The sequence below is a fragment of the Sciurus carolinensis genome, chromosome 12 (assembly GCF_902686445.1).
Source record: "Sciurus carolinensis chromosome 12, mSciCar1.2, whole genome shotgun sequence".
NCBI classification, from domain to species: Eukaryota; Metazoa; Chordata; class Mammalia; order Rodentia; family Sciuridae; genus Sciurus; species Sciurus carolinensis.
Window position 1 is genome coordinate 106,455,013 of NC_062224.1, and position 19,490 is coordinate 106,474,502.

At 34.9% G+C, this 19,490-nt stretch overlaps 1 protein-coding gene and 1 pseudogene across 3 annotated transcripts in view; both read right to left on the reverse strand.

Moving 5' to 3' along the window:
• Ralgps2 (Ral GEF with PH domain and SH3 binding motif 2) overlaps positions 1 to 19,490 on the reverse strand; it is a 162,660-nt gene that overhangs the window by 64,583 nt on the left and 78,587 nt on the right. For all 3 annotated transcript variants that reach the window (XM_047520003.1, XM_047520002.1, XM_047520001.1), the window contains exons 7-8: positions 17,728 to 17,820; positions 5,784 to 5,910 (exon numbers count right to left, since the gene is read on the reverse strand). In XM_047520003.1, the coding sequence (XP_047375959.1) occupies positions 5,784 to 5,910; positions 17,728 to 17,820 (220 nt within the window). The remainder of the gene's footprint in view (positions 1 to 5,783; positions 5,911 to 17,727; positions 17,821 to 19,490) is intronic.
• LOC124961912 (39S ribosomal protein L16, mitochondrial-like) lies at positions 12,827 to 16,288 on the reverse strand (annotated as a pseudogene).

The following is a 19,490-nucleotide window of genomic DNA, read 5'->3' on the forward strand; positions in this document are numbered from 1 at the left end:
AAATAAATCCAAAATTTTAACCCATCTATAGATTCCAAAACCTTTAATGTAATTCATAGTGCTTTCTTTAATCTATAAATAAAATGGTTATAAAGCATACCTTTTTGGTAAGTCAATTTAATCTCTCTTGCCCCAGTTTATCTGTTAAAAATGATGAATACCAACTACTTTACATAAATTATCTAACACCTAACAATTTTATAAAGTACAGTGTGCCAAGCACATTAGTTCTTAAAATTTTTATTTTTCTGTTAAGATTTGTTCAAAAAATCATAAAAAACAGTTTAGCAGTATCAAAAGTTGGAAACAGCGCTGGCAAAGTCATTCAGACTGGGGGACTCTGATTCTGTTGATGATTAGCAGGCAGAGCTGTATAGCTGTTACTTTTCTTTTTTAAAGAAAGATAAAAGTTCTTAAAAACCATGAACATAAGAATGAAATTAATGCAACTCCAGGTTCAGTTCTTTTACATTGCAAGTCTCTGGTCTAAAGTAATCTTCAGAAAATACGCACCAAAAACCCCACCAACAACAACAACAAAAACAAAAACTAGAGGAATTTTAAGCATATAAAAAAGAAAGGGTAAAAAAAGGATATAAATGAAGTAATGGAAAAAGGGAATGTAATTTTGGCTCAAGAAAAAGCCAGGGCAAGCTGCCATTTGGTCAGAGCTCATTCTCAGGATTCAAAGAAAAATGACAGAACATGCTTTGCTGCTGTTTTAGAGCACAATATATAACAATATGTGATGAGAACAATAGGGTCAAGTAACCCATGGGTGTACTGTCTACAAATCAAATCAAAGAAGTGAAAATGGAGTAACACTCTTAAAATATTAAAAGGCAATGTCATCTTTATACCACAAGGCATTTTTGAGATCACAGAATCTTTTATGTATTTAATCAAGTAAAATCACATCAAAGGGAAATGAAAAGAGCCCATTAATTCATACAGAACTGTAGAAAGTCTTGGGTTTTGTTGAAGTTATTTGAATAGAAATGTGACTGAAATAAATCATTCAGAAATATCTGTAACAGGTTAGAAGAAATTTCTTAAATTAATGTAAAATTAAAGAACTGTATTCTACTGAGATTGGTATTCGAAGTGGCAAAACTTGCAAAAACTACTGGAAAACAAAAAAGATCAGATAAAAATCTTAAGATTGTTCTAAGTTTAGGTATGCTTTAAAAATGTCATTAACTGTGATGAGGATACCACTAACAATGCAATACAAAAGATAATGACACACCTCTTTCACAACAGATTAAGGGAAGTTAACACATGAGGCAATGATATCAACCTGAACTTTGGTTATTAAAGTGATATTAAGTCCCTCAAAGGCAGGGACATATCTAGCACCAAGCACAGTACAAAACAAAACAAAACAAAAAAACAGCAAAAGCTGGTTGCCAGTTGAGACACCAAGAGAAAACTGGGTTGAGTACACAACTGATCCATGCAAGTATGCCACACAAATACATTTACTGTAGTTACACAGAAATTAAAACAAAGTTGCTGAAACAATAGGAAGAGCCAGAAAACTAATTAATTAATTAATTAAATTCCTGGAACCAACAAATATTTATTAAATTCTTACGTTTGTTCACATGCTTAAGCCTTAAACCAAGACAAACAAGGGTTTCCACTTGTTGGGGGAGAGATGACTAATGAAAATATCTAGAAATAAAACGATGTTTCCCAGAGAGCAGTAAGACTGATATTACAGAAGTTATGAGGCAGCCCTCTTGACATTTTAAATTGAAAATTCAAGGGAGGAAGGGAAGAAGGGTTGTCTCTCAAAGAGTGAGAAGGAGTTAAGTATCTGGACACATCAAAACAGCACACCAGTTTCCTACAGAAGGGCTGGAGATTTTACAAAAACTTCTCTGTAACATTCTGCTTCTACTTAATAGGAAGCAATATATAATACTAAAACAATTTACTTATTTCCATAGTTTAAAAAATATGCCTTCTTTCCCAGAAAGCTACCTAAGCTGGTTGAGCTACTGCATCTTCCCATTACATGACTAAAATAGAAATGAGGTTTTAGAAAACACATACAAAGGAGTATTTACCATATTTCACAGAACTAAATTATTTTTGTACAATTTTGTTCTATCTCTGCACCAAAGCAAAACATCCCACACCAAATTCTTCAACAAGATTGTTTTCCAATGACAAGAACAAATGAGTACTGTTAATGACTTTCAGATTTAAAGCAATAATTCTCATATAAAACAAAATTTTCCTTAAGATTTGCCAAACTATTCCTCTCTAGACAAATTGCATCCTTGCGCTAAGAATTTTTCACTATATTATTCAGGCTGACTACGTTTTTACTTTGAATGCAAACCAACAGAACAGGCAATTTTTCAAGGGATGAAGAGTGGGGAGCCAAGAAGACATTTTCTATTTCTTATAAGTCAATCTACATTGAATTACACATACATTTGGTGGTATGAATACAAGGGCTTTTGCCCCACTCTAATCCCAGTGGCTTGGGAGGCTGAGGCTTTTCAAAGTCAATTTCAGCAACTTAGCAAGACCCTGTCTCAAAATTTAAAAGGCTGGGGATGTAGCTCAGTGATTAAGCACCCCTGGTACCAAAACACCAAAAACAACAAAAAACTCAAGGTATTTATCACCACATAACCCCCATGCCCTTTTTTAAGCCTCACAAAGAATGGTCGATTTGGATTATTATTATTATTAGCAGAAAAAACACTATTAGTTTCGACTACCTCTCTCATATTAGGAAACAGTCATTACCTCTTCTCTATACACTATAGATTCCTTTTTTTTAAAAAAAAATATTTTTCTAGTTGTAGATGGACACAAACCTTTATTTATTTATTTATTTTTTATGTGGTGCTGAGGATCGAGCCCAGTGCCTCACACATGCCAGGCAAATGCTCTACCGCTGAGCTACTGCTCCCTGACACTACAGATTCTTTGGGTTGATACATTCTTTCCAGAAGAACCTCTGTAGACATAAGGCATAAAGAGTAGCATTATGCAAATCCTGTACACCCAAAGAAGAACAGTTTTAGAAGCCACCAAACTGCATAAGGAGCATTATCTTCCAAATGTCTTCATAGCAAGGTCTATCTTATTAAATGTACAGTTATCTATAAATATGTCAATTTTTGGCAGTAGTACTAGGTCAATTTTCAGATGAGTGGGAAAGGATTCTGAAATCAAGGCAAGTTAAATTTAAAAATCAAGACAATTATAAATTAAAATAAAATATGAAAAAAGTAAATATTAACAGGAAATAAATTAAGGTTAATAAAATGTGCATTCAATGTACTTTAGTACTTAAGATCAGGAATTTTTAAAAAATGAACTATCTTTCTATGATATAAATCAAGCAGTTAAAAAGTTGCAAAAAAAAGTCTACCTCACATTTTCTTGAGAAAACCAAACTGTCACTACATTAAATGATGATTTTCATGCTGGAATCTAACTAAACTGAGTCATAGTAACTTGTCTGACTAATATTTTATTTTCAAGTATTTATGCCAAATGGTCCACAATCATCTCACAATTTATATGCTTCATCACATGACAGTGTAGGGATGAAATATATGAAGACTGCAAATGTTATGGTTTGGATAGAGGGTCCCTCAAAAGCTCCCAGATTAAGGCAGGAATATCCAGAGGTGAAATGACTGAACTGTGAGAGTTGTAATGTAATCAGTTCATCAGAGCTTTGAATGGACTAACTGGGTGGGTTATGGCTGGAGGAGGTGGGTCACTGGGGGCACGCCCTGGTGTTCATCTTCCTTGACTCCCTCCTGCCCCCTTGCTTCCTGGCCACCAAGGGTTGAGTAGCTTTCCCCTGACAAGCCCTTTGCCCATGATGTTCTTCTGCCTCACACCTGGAGCCCAGAGTAATGGAGTGGTGACCTTATTGGGAAGATTGTGTCATGAGAACATACAAAAGGAGAGAAGGAGTCATTAGAGCTCAAACTCAGTATTTGTCTCAGTATCAGGGCTGGGAGAGAATAGGGATAGGTCTCTAACAGAAAAGTCCTTTCCAGATTCCACTGAATAACTTTGCTAGTGTTTCCTCCCCATCTTCTCCGTACATGTATGAGAGTGTATATGAATATACATGAGGTGTACATGCACACAGAGTTTCAAATTCTGTACTGTCTTCACTATGGAAAAATATAAAACAACAACCCCTGTAAAGCTTAAGGCTTCATTTATTTTGTTATTTTTTTCGCTCTGAATAAAAATATTTTTTCTACAAGATAAAAATTATGGAATTTAGTGTAAGAAAAACAAATTCAATGAAAAAGAAAATAATCACAGGATCTGTGAGAGTTTACCAAGTACAACTAGAGGATGCCAGGTCAAGATTATAGGTTGGGCTGGGGAGATAGCGCAGCTGGTAGAGTGCTTGCCTTGCAAGCACAAGGCCCCGAGATCAATCCCCAGTACGGCAAAAAAAAAAAAAAAAAAAGATTTTAGGTTGCAAATCTGTCATTAATAGGTCTTAGGACCATAAGCTAGCTCTTCCACCTTTCTGGATGATTTTCTAAATTGTAAAATAAGTGTATTAAAAGACATCAAGATGGCTCCATCCAGCCTAAAGAAGAACATGACTCTGATCCTATGCATGCTATTTCTAGGTAAAGATAAAAAGGTTCAAAGAAGACAATCAATGATTTGAAAGCTCAGTATAGTAGAACCATTTTGGGAATAAGGATTGCCAATTTTCAGTCTAATGTTCTTAGTGCTATAATAGCTTATGTTCTTGTGGATTATGAAGATACTATTTTTAAAAATATCCTCTATTCCTTCTTTTCCTCAAATTATATTTTCCAGTATGGCCACATCCATGGCAACAGAAAAAAGTGGAACACATGCTGTGTAGTGACCACTAACTACACTATTCTTGGGTTATTCTGCACAACATGTCTCCATTCCTACTGGAATGCTAGGACATTCCACAATGTTCTATGGACAGTTACAAAAGAGACAACAGAGATGGGGGATGTGGATATTAGAAAGAAACAAATGTTTGTCATTTGCTTATTGTCTACTAGGATCAGACCAAGTAATTTTAGTGTATGCTAGGTATATAGCATCTCGAATTTTTTCTGTATATTTAATTTACATACAAATGTAAAAGGACAGCTTATTTGAGACCTCTTTTCATTCAAACACCCAACAGTGTTATTCATATTGTACTGAAAACAGTATTATAATGCCACTGATTAAATAGTTCTGTGAATTTATAAACAATATAAGATATACTGTTAAGGAGATAAACTTTTAAGTCATAATATATATAAAATACAGAACTGTCCCAGCACTAGGCTAAATTTCTACAATTGAACAACTGATTTCCTCCAGGTAAACAATAATACAATATACATTAACACTACTCTTCAGAACTCACACTGAAATATCTGTCAAGAACTTTAATCAATGTTCAGTTAATATGTTAAACTTCTGTCTTTATAAACCACTGTCTCATTCTTTAAAAGCATTACTAAAACAGCTAAAACATCATTTTACCATTTGGCCCATTTTGAAGAAAATGATTTGTCTATGAAAAAAACCTTAAGGGCAAAGACTAATTCAATATGAAAACACATTCTAGACAATAAGGCAACAGCTTCACTAGTCAATATTTTCAGTTTAGCAATTTTGCAATAATTTATTTTCAGGATACATATGCTTTTTACAATGCCTTGAATTTCATTTAAATTACTGAATTAAGGAAGAGCAACAACTAGGAATAACGAACACACAGTGACATAACTCACCTAAATAGGGAATGCAAGGTGTCATCTTTAAGCTACTTATATAGTCTCTGAGTCTTTTGTAGTTATCTTCTTTACTCATTACATATTCTAATTTTTCAAAGGTAGTTTTGTCTTTTCGACTTAATAACTAAAAAGCAAACAGAAAAGTCTAAGTTATTTACAAGTCCCATTTTATTGTAGCAAAGATCTGAAGTTGTATTTAGTCCAAATTTGGATTTTTATTTCAAAGTTATACTTTCTTTGATTATATTTTGATATTATACAAATAAAACAAAAATCAGACATGTCTATTAATAACTCAAAACTATTTGTAAACTAACCTTTGCATGTACATAAAATTGTTAACTAAGTAGTAAATTATAGTACATTTTTTTATCTTTATCTAAGTGATAAAGCAATTTTGGATCATTTTCCTAATTTAAAATACATATTTACACTCAGTTCAAATGCCCAAATATTTTAATTGACTACCTCCTTAAAACAATAAGATTATGCTTGCAGAATCATTAAAGATACACTGAATTTTGTGATATAAATCAGTTTTTCTTGACAAATCTAATGATGGCTGGTCCTAGTAACTATAAAAACCTGTAATTCCCTATCTTTGCAGACTTCTGACAAACTTTTTCTAGCTTTATCACACACAGCATAACTAAAAGAGATATTGTTTTAAGAGATTTGGGTAAATTTGTAGTGAATGTCCTCTGAGATCAAGAGAGATAATAACTAAGGGGAGTAAAAGACAAGTAAGGTCAGTTACCCACAAATGTTAATTAAAAGGTTCAGGAATTTTTTTTTTTTTTTTGGACTCATTCCAAAGACGGGAATATTTTTTTCTTTAAACATATGAAATTATTATTTCACTACTATGTAATAAAATTTCACTTCAGCTCATATCAAAATAGTGTTATATTATGTAAAACACTTCCACCTATACAATTCTCATCTAATTCTATAAGGTTAACAGAAAAGTTTGAGTACTGGACATGAGGAGACTGAGATTCAAAGGTGATCACGGGGTTTGCAAGCAGCAGAATATTAATGCTCTCAGTCATCCACTCACTCACAAAGATGTCTGTTCCTGTTTTTCAGGGTCTCAAAGACAGGTTTTGGATACAGAATATTCTGACACCTAATCTACTATACTTCCTAGTATTACAAATAGTACAGGTTTGATCTGTTTTTCATACTCTAAGATGCAGATTAACTGCTGATAATCTCTACCAAAAAAATTAATAGTATCCCTCTTTAAAATATAATTTCGCTAATTACTAGGGATGATGAGCACGTTTTTATATATTTGTTGATCACCTGTACATCTTCTGTGAAGTGTCTGCCCATTTCTTTAGCCCATTTATTGATTGGGTTCTTTGTATTTTGGGTGTAAAGTTTTTTAAGTTCTTTATATAAACTTTGAAGATTAGTGCTCTGTCTGAAGTGTGTGTGGAAAAGATTTTCTCCCACTCTGAAGGCTCTCTTTTCACATTATTGTTTCTTGTGCTGACAAAAAGCGTTTTAGTTTGAATCTATTCCATTTATTGATTCTTGCTTTTATTTCTTGCGCTATGGGGGATGCAAATTAAAACCACCCTAAGATTTCATCTAACTCCAATTAGAATGGCTATTATCAAGAACACAAGCAATAGTAAGTGTTGGTGTGGATGTGGGGAAAAAGGCACACTCATACATTGCTTGTGGAGTTGCAAACTGGTGCAGCCACTCTGGAAAGCAGTATGGACAGTCCTCAGAAAGCTTGGAATGGACCCACCATTTGACCCAGTTATCTCACTCCTCGGTTTATACCCAAAACTTAAAATCTGCATACTACAGTGATGCAGCCACATCAATGTTCATAGCAGCTCAATTCACAATAGGCAGATTGTGGAACCAACCTAGATGCCCTTCAATTGATGAATGGATAAAGAAACTGTGGTATATACACATAATGGAATATTACCCATCCATAAAGAAGAATAAAATTATGGCATTTGCTGGTAAATGGATGAAGTTAGAAAATATCATGCTAAGTGAAATAGGCCAAGCCCAAAAAACAAAAGACCGAATGTTTTCTCTGGTAAGTGCATGACAATATATAATGAGGGGGAGCGGTAGGGGGAAGAGAAGAATGAAGTAACTTTGGAAGGTGTAGAGGAAAATGGGGTGAAAGGGGGTAGAGGATAGAAAGACAGTAGAATGAAACAGACAGTATTACCCTATATATATATGATTACATGAATGGTGTGAATCTACATCGTGTACAACCATAGAAATGAAAAGTTGCACCCCATTTGTGTACATTGAATCAAAATGCAATCTGTAAAAATAAAAAAGATTTTACTAAAAAAAAAAATATAATTTCAAAGAGCTCTTTGCTATAATGTCTTAGGCAGATATTCCATGGTTTAATACCATGGTTTTACAATCTTCCCCTGGGTCCACTTGAACACATTTTGATTAGCATTCTCCAGACTGGGTGTGAACCCCTGCTTGCTACTATCCTTCTCTCATGCATAACAAGCAGTCAGATACGCAAAACAGGGAATGCTGTATGGATGACAATAAAGCTATCCTTTTTTTTCTAAATCAATTATTCAAAAACTTTGGCACAAAAAAATCAAGAGAAATAAGTTACTTGAATTCTTAATTCATCTTGCCACATTTAAAAAATAAAATTATAATGTTTCGCAATTTTCAAAATAAATCAATAACCAGATTAATAGGATTCAATCTGAGATGTGGTAGAATTTTCAAAAGAGTAATGATATAAAGAATTAATTAGATGCTAATACAGGTAATTTCTCTAGTGATAGCTCAAACTTGATATAACTATAAAGTTTTGATTTTCTTTTCAAATTTTTAAAAATGTTTTTAATATTGTCTTTATACTATCACTTCATTATATTCTCCCTTCCAGAAGCAAAAAGGATGAGGAGGGTCAAAACACTTTATAATGTTCCAACTCAACATGACTTTGGTTCTATCACTCTTCTTTTGGCCAAGAGTAGAACACCTGGGGGCAAACTCTTCATGTTTTCATTGGTATCAAGGAAAAACAAGGCCACAGATATTCAGATGTTTCTGGTTAGATCTCTGTAACTCCTTAACATCACTGTCTGCCTGCTCATGTCAATCACCACAGAAACCTAAAACTTTCAGATTACCCCTTATCACCTTCATTTGCCTTCCCATACAATATGTATATATGTGTGCATGTGCCTAAGTAAACATTTTTAAAATCTTGGCCTGGGGTACAAATTATAATTCTTTGGTTGTGAAACTAATTATTATTTGTCTCTGGCATGACTTTTTAAATTTAAGTTTTATAACAAACATACATGTATCATCTTCCTATATTAAGAACTATACACCAATAATTTTAAAGTTTGTATTTTATATTCAAGTCTTCAATTCATCTGACAATGATTTTGAAAAATTGTATAGGGTCTTGAATTAATTTTTTTCTCCAAATACCTGCTCCAACTAATAAATAGTCCCTGTTTCCTGAGTTACACTGCTGTCATATGTCAGAGTTTTAAAGTAAGGATATATTTCTGAGCTCTTTCTTCTGTTTCATTTGAAAATATACCTAAACCTGCATGAGTTTTACATTGCCCAAATTATACAATAATCTTCATATTGGTTAAACCAAGTGTGCATGTCCCTAACCCCCGTTTTCTTCTTTAGGAATGTCTTGGCTCTTTGTAAATCTGTGCATCTCCATATAATTTTATAACAATCATTTCCCTCCCCAGCATTATTAGGGTATTAAATGAGAAACCATATATTCAAGGTGTACAATGTGTTTTGATATGCATATATTGTAAAGTGATCATCAAACTATTAATACACCCATCACCTCATGTAGTTACCTTTACACATGTACAGTAAGAACATTTACAATCTGAGCAAATTTAAACTGTACAATACAGAATTATTAACTATAGTCACCTTGTATGCTAATCTCCAAAACTTACTCTATGTAACTGAAACTTGGTACCCACTGACCATCATCTCCTAATATTCCCCAACCTGAGAAACTATTCTACTCTCTCCTTCAATTTAAGATTACACATATGAGATACAGTATTTCTCTGTCTTGTTTACTTTACTTATGATAATGTTCTTTAAGTTCATTCATGCTATTTATTGCAAATGACAGAATTTCCTTCTTTTTAAGGCTGAATGATATTCCACTATGTACATATAATATATTTTATCCATTCATCTGTTGATCCTTGGTCGCTATCCCATCTTGGCTGTTGTGAATGATGCTGCAATGAACATGCAAAGTGCAGGTATCTCTCTGAGATACTGATTTCGATTCCTCTGGATATATACCTAGAAGTTTAAGTGCTGGATGTTATGGTAGATTTATTTTAATTTTGAGGAACACCCATGCTGTTTTACCTAATGACTGTAACAACTTACAAGGGTTGCACAAGGGTTCCTTTTTCTCTACATCCTAACAAACATTTGTCTCCTCTTGTCTTTGATAACTGACATTCCAACATGTATGCAGTAGGTGTTGTGGTTTTGATTTGCACTTGCCCTGATGATTAGTAATGTTGAATACCTTCTCATATACCTGCTGGTTATTTACATCTTTTGAAAAATGTCTATTCAGATAATTTTGTACATTTTAAAATAGGTTGTTTTCTTCCTCCTGCATTAGATTTTTGGGATATTAACCCCTTAGTATACGTATGTTCAGCAAACATCCTCTCCATTCTGCAGACGGTCTTCACTGTGCAGCAATCTTTTAGTTTGATGCAGCCTCATTTGTCTACTTTTGTTTTATTTGATTGTATTTTGTTGCCTGAATAATGATTTTTTTTGGGTATGGGATGATATGGGGTTTTAAACACCAATGTTTAGAAGCTTTTCTTTTCTCTCCCCATCCCCTACAAGTCTTACAGTTTTAGGTCTTACGGTTAAGTTTTTAATCCATTTTATTTTTGCATATGGTGTGAGATAAGGGTCCAATTTCATTCTTTTGCAGTTTTCTAACACTAATCCTTGAAAAGACTATCCTTTCCCTCTCCTATATTGAGGCATGTTTGTTGTATTTATTTTAACCTTTATTTTGTTCCATCTGGATGTTTTTATACTATGACCACACTGTTTTTTAACTGATAAAAATAATATATATTGTCACGTATAACACCATGTTTTGAAGTATATAGACACTGTAGAACAATTAAATCTAGCCAGTTAACACTGTCTTGTTCACTATAACTTTGTAGTATATATATATTTTTTTATTATAAACAAATGGGATACATGTTGTTTCTCTGATTGTACATGGCGTAAAGGCATACCATTTGTGTACTCATAAATTTACATAGGGTAATGTTGTTTGATTCATTCTGTTATTTTTTCCCTTCCCTCCCATCGTAGTATATTTTGAAATCAGGTAGTGTGATGTCTCCAGCTTTGTTTTTGCTTAAGATAACTTTGGCGGTTTTTTATGACTCTATATGAATTTTAGAATTATTTTTTCTATTACTATGAAAAGTATCATTGGAATTTTGATGGGGATTGTAGTGAATCTATAGATCACTTCAGGCATATGGATATTTTAACAAGATGAATTCTTTCAGCCCACAAACACAGGGTATCTTTCCATTTTTACGTATCTTCTTTTCTTTCATCAATATTTTAATGTTTTGAGGACTGGGGATGTGGCTCAGTGGTGGAACGCTTGCCTAGCATGTATGAGGCACTGGATTCGATTCTTAGTACCACATAAAAATGAATAAATAAAATAAAGGTTTGTGTCCATCTACAACTAAAAAATTTTTTTAAATATTTTAAAGTTTTCAGTATAAAAATCTTTTTACCTCCTTGGTCAAATTTACTCTTAAGTATTTTGTTCTTTTGGATGTGACTATAACTGAGATTTTTCTTAATTTTTCAGATAGTTTGTTATTAATATACGGAAACATAACAGAACTCCGTACATTGATTTTGTATCTTAGAATATTACTGAATGAGTTTATTAGAAGAAATATAACCCATTTTGTATTTTATTTATATACTTATTCACCTTAGTAAAATCCTAGTTTTTAACTGTGGTAAAATAGGAGTAACATAAAATTGACTCTCTTAAGTGTATACTTAAGAGAGTGTATACTTTTTAAGTGTATACTTAAAGTGTATTTTTAAGTGTATACTTCAGTGGCATTGATAACATTTGCACTGTTGTGCAACTATCACCAGGACTTGCTCATTTTTTCAAACTGAACACTTAATAAGTCAGATTTCTGTCACTGAGAGATTATAAACTTAGGAGGAAACGTTTATTTTGGCTTTAGTTAAAAATATAACAAAAACCTTCAATTCTTTAGTCATTAAACATTTTAACCCAAATAGGCATGAAACCCACACAAGTTTTATTTATTCTCTAACTTGACCTAATCATTACTCCTCCAAAACTTTCCAACTATACTCTCTGAAATTCTTGGTCCTCTCTTCTGCAAAACCCCATTCTTAATCCTTTCCTCAAGGATCCTCTGTTCTTTTCTTGTAACTTGAACTTAGAGGTAGGTAGACATAATCCTACTGCTTACTCTTTACAATCTCTTTCCAGTTTATTTTCTTACTTTCCTCTTTAAAGTCCTCTGTCATCTATTAAGTTCAAGGCTCTACAAGATCAGTGCTGTCCAATACAATAGCCACTAGCCGACATGTGACATGAAGCACTAGCAATGTGGCCAGTGTAGCTGAGAAACTAAATTTTTATTTTTAAAATTTTTGTTTCATTCCTGAACACATTTAATTCACAATCCACAAGAACTAAGAGCTCTTAATCATTCTTAATCTTTTAAGGGATTAAAGGTGACCAATGAGAAGTTATATCCTGAGGTTACACTTAAACTTTAATTTAAAAAACCAACAGATAACACACTTCTACAGAAGTCATCCAACTCATGCTGCTGCTTAGTTATAACCTAAGAGGCACCCAGAGACTTAAAGGGCAGGCTGAGGAGAAGAAAAATGCAGGTCCCCCTCTCAGCAGCCCAGGTCTTTACATTCCTGTGCTCTCACCACACCTGTCTGGGCATGCAGAATTTGCCTCAGCATCGCCCCTTCTGGGTCCAGTCCCACGGGCTCAGTACTTTCCGCTGGCAGCATGTTGGCAGTGGCTATACGCTCAAAGGTCCAGGAGGTTCTGACTGTTACATTCTTTTTCCTCTGGACCTTTGTGTGCCTTCTCTAGGGTCTCACGACTCAGCCTTTGCTGGGAAGGGCAACCTGTGGGCAGACTGCTTCAGGAAGTGTGGTACTTCTCTGAATTCATACCACCCATCCATCTCGGCTATGAGACAGTCTGCCTTCACGGATGTCATGTAGTGATCAATGGCACCTTTGTTTCCCCTGAGGCACTGCCCAACTCCATTGCGGGTAATGGGCTTGAAAGGGGCTGGTACTCGCCCTATGGCAAACATATTCTTGGGGTCCATAGAGCAGTTGACTGTCAGGTGCAACATTTCAAAATGGCCACAATGGAGAAACCACCTCTCAGGGTCAAAACTGTAAAACTGCCTTCTGTGAATTCAGTAGCTTCAGTGGAAGGTCCCTGTATGTCACAGAAGTTTTGAGGTTCTTTTCTTACTTTTTGCAGAAGTGGTACCCTTTCAACAAATTTAAGCTTGGGCTTTTTAGAAATGGAAACATCTTCATAGGATGCATGGGGAGCAGCATCTTTAGGCCAGCACTGGCGGGCAGGGCTGCCCACCTTCGGACACAGATGCCCCAGGAGCAGTGTACTGGCTCAGGCCAGCAGTCTCCACGTGGTTGCGGACAGCCAGGCTCCCCTCTGCTACCACTGCAGCTTCATTCACCAGAACTGGTGTGGTGCTCTAGGGCCAAGTTAGAACCTGCTCAGGACACTGCTTAGCCCCTTATTTTTATATTATTTTTTATTTTTTGTGGTGCTGGGGATTGAACTCAGGGCCATATGCATGTGAAGCAAGAACTCTACCAACTGAGTATATCCCAACCCTGAATTTTTATTTTAATAACTGAAACTTAATAGCAACACGTGGCTAGTGGTTATCATGCTAGCTAATACTACATAAGATTTTAACACGTTACTGTCACTTATTTACCTATTGTTATTTCCCCCCCTCTATCCTGAAGACTTTAGTAGAGAGGAAGAGCCTATGAAATGATACTACCCTTATCATAAATCTTAGTGATTGCAATATTCAGAGATGATACTCCCAATACCCTGGTGTCTCAGTTTCTTGACTTCTGATCCTCCAATGATCTTATCTTCCACCACTTTTATCTTCTACTCCTTCTGTCACCTTGAATTAATATCTGATACCACTGGGACCTCCAATTCAGTGACCACACTACCTTTCTACTGTTCATCATCTCCCTCCTTTCACTTGGCGTGGTTTCCTCATGTATCAATAAAACAATTCCTGAAGTCTCCCTCCTTCATCTCTTGTGCTACCCTGGAGCACTCTGATACAAACACAGTTTGAAAAAATCTCAGCTCTGATTAGATACAATTCTTAGCCCTACTCCAGACTTATGCTGGGCATATGAACCTGGGTGGGAATATGTAACTTTATTGACTGGTTTCACTGTAAATTCATGATCCAAAGCCTCAAGTGTATTCTTCATAAAGGCCTATCAAGTCCATTATGTTCTCTTACGTACTGTGATTTCCCTGTCCTGCGTGACTTTCATTTCCCTTTCTTCAACCCTTCAGAACTTCTTCCTCAAAATTCTCAAACCTTGCTTCTTCTATTTCTGAAGAACCAAGGCAATCAAAAGAATTCTACAGAATCCCACCATCCAATCTACCAATTTACCTGCATCTGTAGCCAAACACGTCCCCTTTCCTCCTGTTAAAGTGGACAAACTATTCCTGCTACCCCAGAGTCTCATCTAGTCAGGAGTACTGCTGGAGTGCTGCTCTCGCTTTGTGGTTTTCCCCATTCTGTCATTTCCACCAGCACTAAAACATACTGTCATGGATTCCGATTAATAAACAAAACACGTCGCCTCACATCTTTTGTCTTTTATTCCTTCCCAGCTACTGCCAGATTTCTTTGCAGCATAATTTCTCTCCAGTTCTTTATAGCAAAATTACTCAAAAGATGCCCCGCTTCTTCGCCACCAATCCCTCAAGTCCAATCCATTCTTCACCTTCCCACTGGAGTGAAGCCACTCTTGCCAAGTCACCAATCCTCTCTAATTGCCAGATTTAATAGGCATCTCAAAACTCTCACTCATTCAACTTATTGTCAGCATTTTGGCAAAGGTGATCAATCTTTTTTAAAACATGTACTTTTAACCCGACTATGGAAAACTTCCCCTGCCTATCATTTCCTTTGCTGATTCCTCTTCCTTTTCCTGATGTCTGTATCTCAAAGGGTGTCCCAGGTTTTCCATCTGTGCTCATTCCTTAGGATTCCACCCAGCTCTAAATACTTTATGGTGATGACCACCGCATCTCTCCGGTCCCAAACACTCCTTTAAACTTGTATATCTAACTGACTTTACAGTTATAACACGGATTTTCATTTGTTTATTTTTTAAGTACTTAGTTCCAATTGCTCCTTTCACCCAGAATCTGTCAGCACTAACTTATCATCTATCTTTAGGACTCCCCTATTCTTGACATTTCTTTTTCCCCTCTTTCCATACTTTTTACTGGTGCACTTTAGCTGTGGGATTTGTAGTCACATATTTATACATGCACACAAGAGAACAACATAATTCAGCCAAGGGTTACCCAATATGTCCCCATTCCCTCTTTTCCTCCCTTCCCCGATCCCTTTCCTCTACTCTATTGATCTCCATTCAATTTTTGTAGGATTCCTCCACCTTTCTTTTCCTTTCTCCCTTCTAATTTTCTACATATTACATGGATGTTTATCAATTCAAACCCAGTATGTGTAAAATAGAGCCATACCCTATAAGCTCTATGTCTCTCTGGCTATGAGTAAACAGTATTTCTGCTGTGATTCAGTGTCATATCTCTGAATGCATCTCCTGGCCACTAATCCTAGGCTAACTCCATCGTGTCAACAATGACTGCCCTGCTGTTCTCTGAACATAACTGTAACTTTTTATACTCAAAATTCTCAACTCCCAGAGAGTCACATAAATGGTTTCCTTAATTTTCAAAGGTATATCTCTGCTATAATTTTGATCTGGAATGTTCCAAAAGGCCCATGTGTCAAAGGCTTGGTCCCTAGCTCAAGTGCTACTGGGAAGTAGTGAAATGTGTGTGTGGGGGGAGGGGCAAGGAGAAGGAAGTTAGGTCACTAGGGTATGTCCTTCAAAGGAATACTGGGATCCCAGTCCCTTCCTGTCTCTCTCTGCTCCAGGTTACCATGATGTGAGCATCCTGCTCTACCAAGTGCTGTCCCAGTGACATACTGTCTTGCCACAGGTGCAAAGCAACAGGACCAATCGACGTAGACTGGTGGAAACTTCTGAAACTGAGTCAAAATAAATCTTCCCTCCTTTAAGCTGATCATCTCAGTGATGAAAAGCTGACTGACTACCCACCTGACACTTACGAGGAATTCTCTTTCCATATTACATAAACATTGCTGCCCGCTTTCCTTTCTATCCTGTTTACTTCAGAGCACTTTATCACTATGATATATCATTTATTTAATTCCAGTTGATCATTCTCAAGTAGAATCTAAGTTGTATAAGAATGCATCATTGTATCATTCAGACAATTAGTGCCTGACACAATGAGGAATATTTTAAAATTTAATACAAACACCAAAGTTTTGGTTCAGATTAATGTAGTTGTTACCAAATAAAATAACTTCCATGCAAACACATGAGGGATAACAAATATATCTTCAAGGAAAATAAAAATTAACTTGAAGGAAATGTATCTCATTTCTAAACTATAGAAGTCAGAGTACAATGCTTTACCCTAAAACTTTTAAGATGGAACACATAATTGTTTATTTATAAGCATTTCCATTGGCCCATGAAATTCAAATTTTAAGGGAAGAGAATAAAGGTCATAATTTAAAAGAATTCTTAGAGTAGAAAAACCTTTAACCCAGATGTTCCTATAACACAATTAAACAAGATAAGTTCTTTTACACTGTTTTTCTAATATAGGAATCCACCTGGTTTTCACGAACCAAGTTACACTTTAGTAATAAAAAAATAGGTTTTTAAGGTTAGGTCTTTAAGCATGGGGCCTTTAAAACACATGAATCCTTTGTGAAAACATGTAGTAAACTCTAAACAAAATCATTGGCCTTTAACATTAAATAGTACTGAATATAAACACATTTAATTCAAAATATTACATGTATAAAATCTAAATGAAAAATACCTGGAAAGATTGAGTGTAGTATCATGTCACTCAAAGAGGAAGATACACAAATTTGCAAATGTCAAAATTCAAACTCTAACCTTGTCAATGTAATAGAACCAAAAATGATTAACACACATCATCAGAATGTATAGTAATATCACCTAAGTTCATGTTTACCATCAGATTTTCCATTAATCATAAAGAAAAAACTGTAAGGTTTATGACTAAATTGTAAACAGTAAATTTAGATTTTCCTCAAACTTACCAAAATCATAATCTTTACACGATTAAATTTTTTTGCAATTTTTTTTGCCTTCATACTTTCCCATCAGCAAATATGAAACACTATGTTTGTCAAAGATACTTAAAGAGGATACAAAAATGATTCTCTAAGAAGAAACCAAAGTATCAAACTATAATCTAATCACAAATTACATGAAAAATCTGTGAATTGCTTAAGGGGAGAAAAATGCAGGTTTCAAAGAATAAAGTACAAAGTAATTTAAAAGAATTATTATTAAAATTCTTATCTATTATCATAATATTAACCTTTATAAGAACAAAAGAAATTAATATACCTTTACTTCCCATAGGAAGTCTAACATTTCATTAAAGAAGAGTACTCACCGCCCATGTTTTTGTCAATCTGAAAATCGGGGCACTCTGTAAGCCAGAAACCACTGCCATGAGTGCATGAAGGTTATTCAGCTCATATAGTTTCTGAAGATTTAAGAAAAGGGGGAAGAATGGACAAGAAATTTTAAAACAAACACAAGAAAAAAAAAGATTAATAAGTCAGTGTATGCAGTTGGTATTGTTCCAGGATTTACTACCCTCACTGTTGCAATCTATATTTAGAGTACCTACTCTATTTAAAGTAGATTGTTTTCAGCCCCCCAAAACCCTTCCATTTTAACCTTGATATTGTCCCTACACACTGGGAATAAATCTGCCTCTAAAAGGGTAATATTTAAAAAACATGTTATGGTTCAGTATCAAGTTTACCTTGTATGAACACATACCCTGACTCTAGTAGAAGATTCATTCCTTATACTGAAATATTACTAAGCCTCTGTTTTTTTTTTTTTTTTTTTTTTTTTCCGGTGCTGGGGATTGAACCCAGGGCCTTGTGCTTGCAAGGCAAGCACTCTACCAACTGAGCTATATCCCTAGCCTAAGCCTCTGTTTTTTGTTTTCCAAGTTTCAAGAAAGTTTCTACCTAGGATGATCATCTGGTTTCCTGCCCAATATTCCCATTATTCTAGATCGTCTCAATCCCTTGCTTCCTACGGCCTAAAACTCCAGATGCTTTGTTTCTCATTCATTTTATAGTGTGCATGCAGAAAACACCTACCTAACTCTAGGTTCCATCCATTTGCCTAGAGATTTGACATTTATTCTAATTTGCCTGGTAGAATTTTGTCATACTTTCTGATACTTACAATTCCAAAAGTCCTGTCTAAAATTCAATCATTTTACAACAGTCCTAACTCTGCTAGCAGGTAAGCCCAGGTCTAGAAAATGCTATGGGTCGGACATTTAAATGAAAATCCAAAGAAAACAAATAAAAACAACAAATATAAAATAGTATATAAACCTTTACATAGGAAGGTTATCTAACCTACTTCAGAAACTATTCATTCAATATCTTATGTGAAGCATTTACTATAAACTAGGCACCATGTTCGACTCTACATATGCAAAAATAAAAATGATCTATAAGGAAAAGAACTCCTGCCTCAGTTTCCAGCCTGTTGGCATGCCCTACAGATTTCAGACTTGTCAGCTCATATAACCTCATGAGCTAATTCCTAAAATCTCTTCATACGTGTTTATATGGAGTGTTATTGGTTCCGTCTCTCTGGAGAACACCGACTGACACAATCTACTAAAAGAAGAGTCAGACCTGCTAATTTTATAACAAACTGAATACAGAAGGCAGAGAGACAGAACATAGCAACTTAGAGTGGTGAGAAAAAAAAATCAGTTATGAATTAGGGCTTGGGATAAAGGTAAAGGCTGTCAAATATAACTCAAGGTCTAAAAATTTAAGAATTAAATGATTATTTGATGAGAAAGCTGGGGTATGTTTGATGGGAAAATTGGTGATTTTCAGTGTAACATACATTATGTTAATAAAAATATGTAAATAAAAAACCAAAATACTAGAAAATAATGGAAATCCAGAATCTATGAGAAAAGTCATTAATTTCTACTAGCTAAAAACCAGTATTTATCTGACTTACTGCAAAGAATGCTAATTTTATGATACTTCTGCAAATTTGTAGAAGACTACTTCTGCCACCTAGTGCCACAGAATTTGATAGAATACAATTGTTTCCACGTGCTCAAGGAAAACACGGCACGAGTCATGCCCTGCATCAGCTACA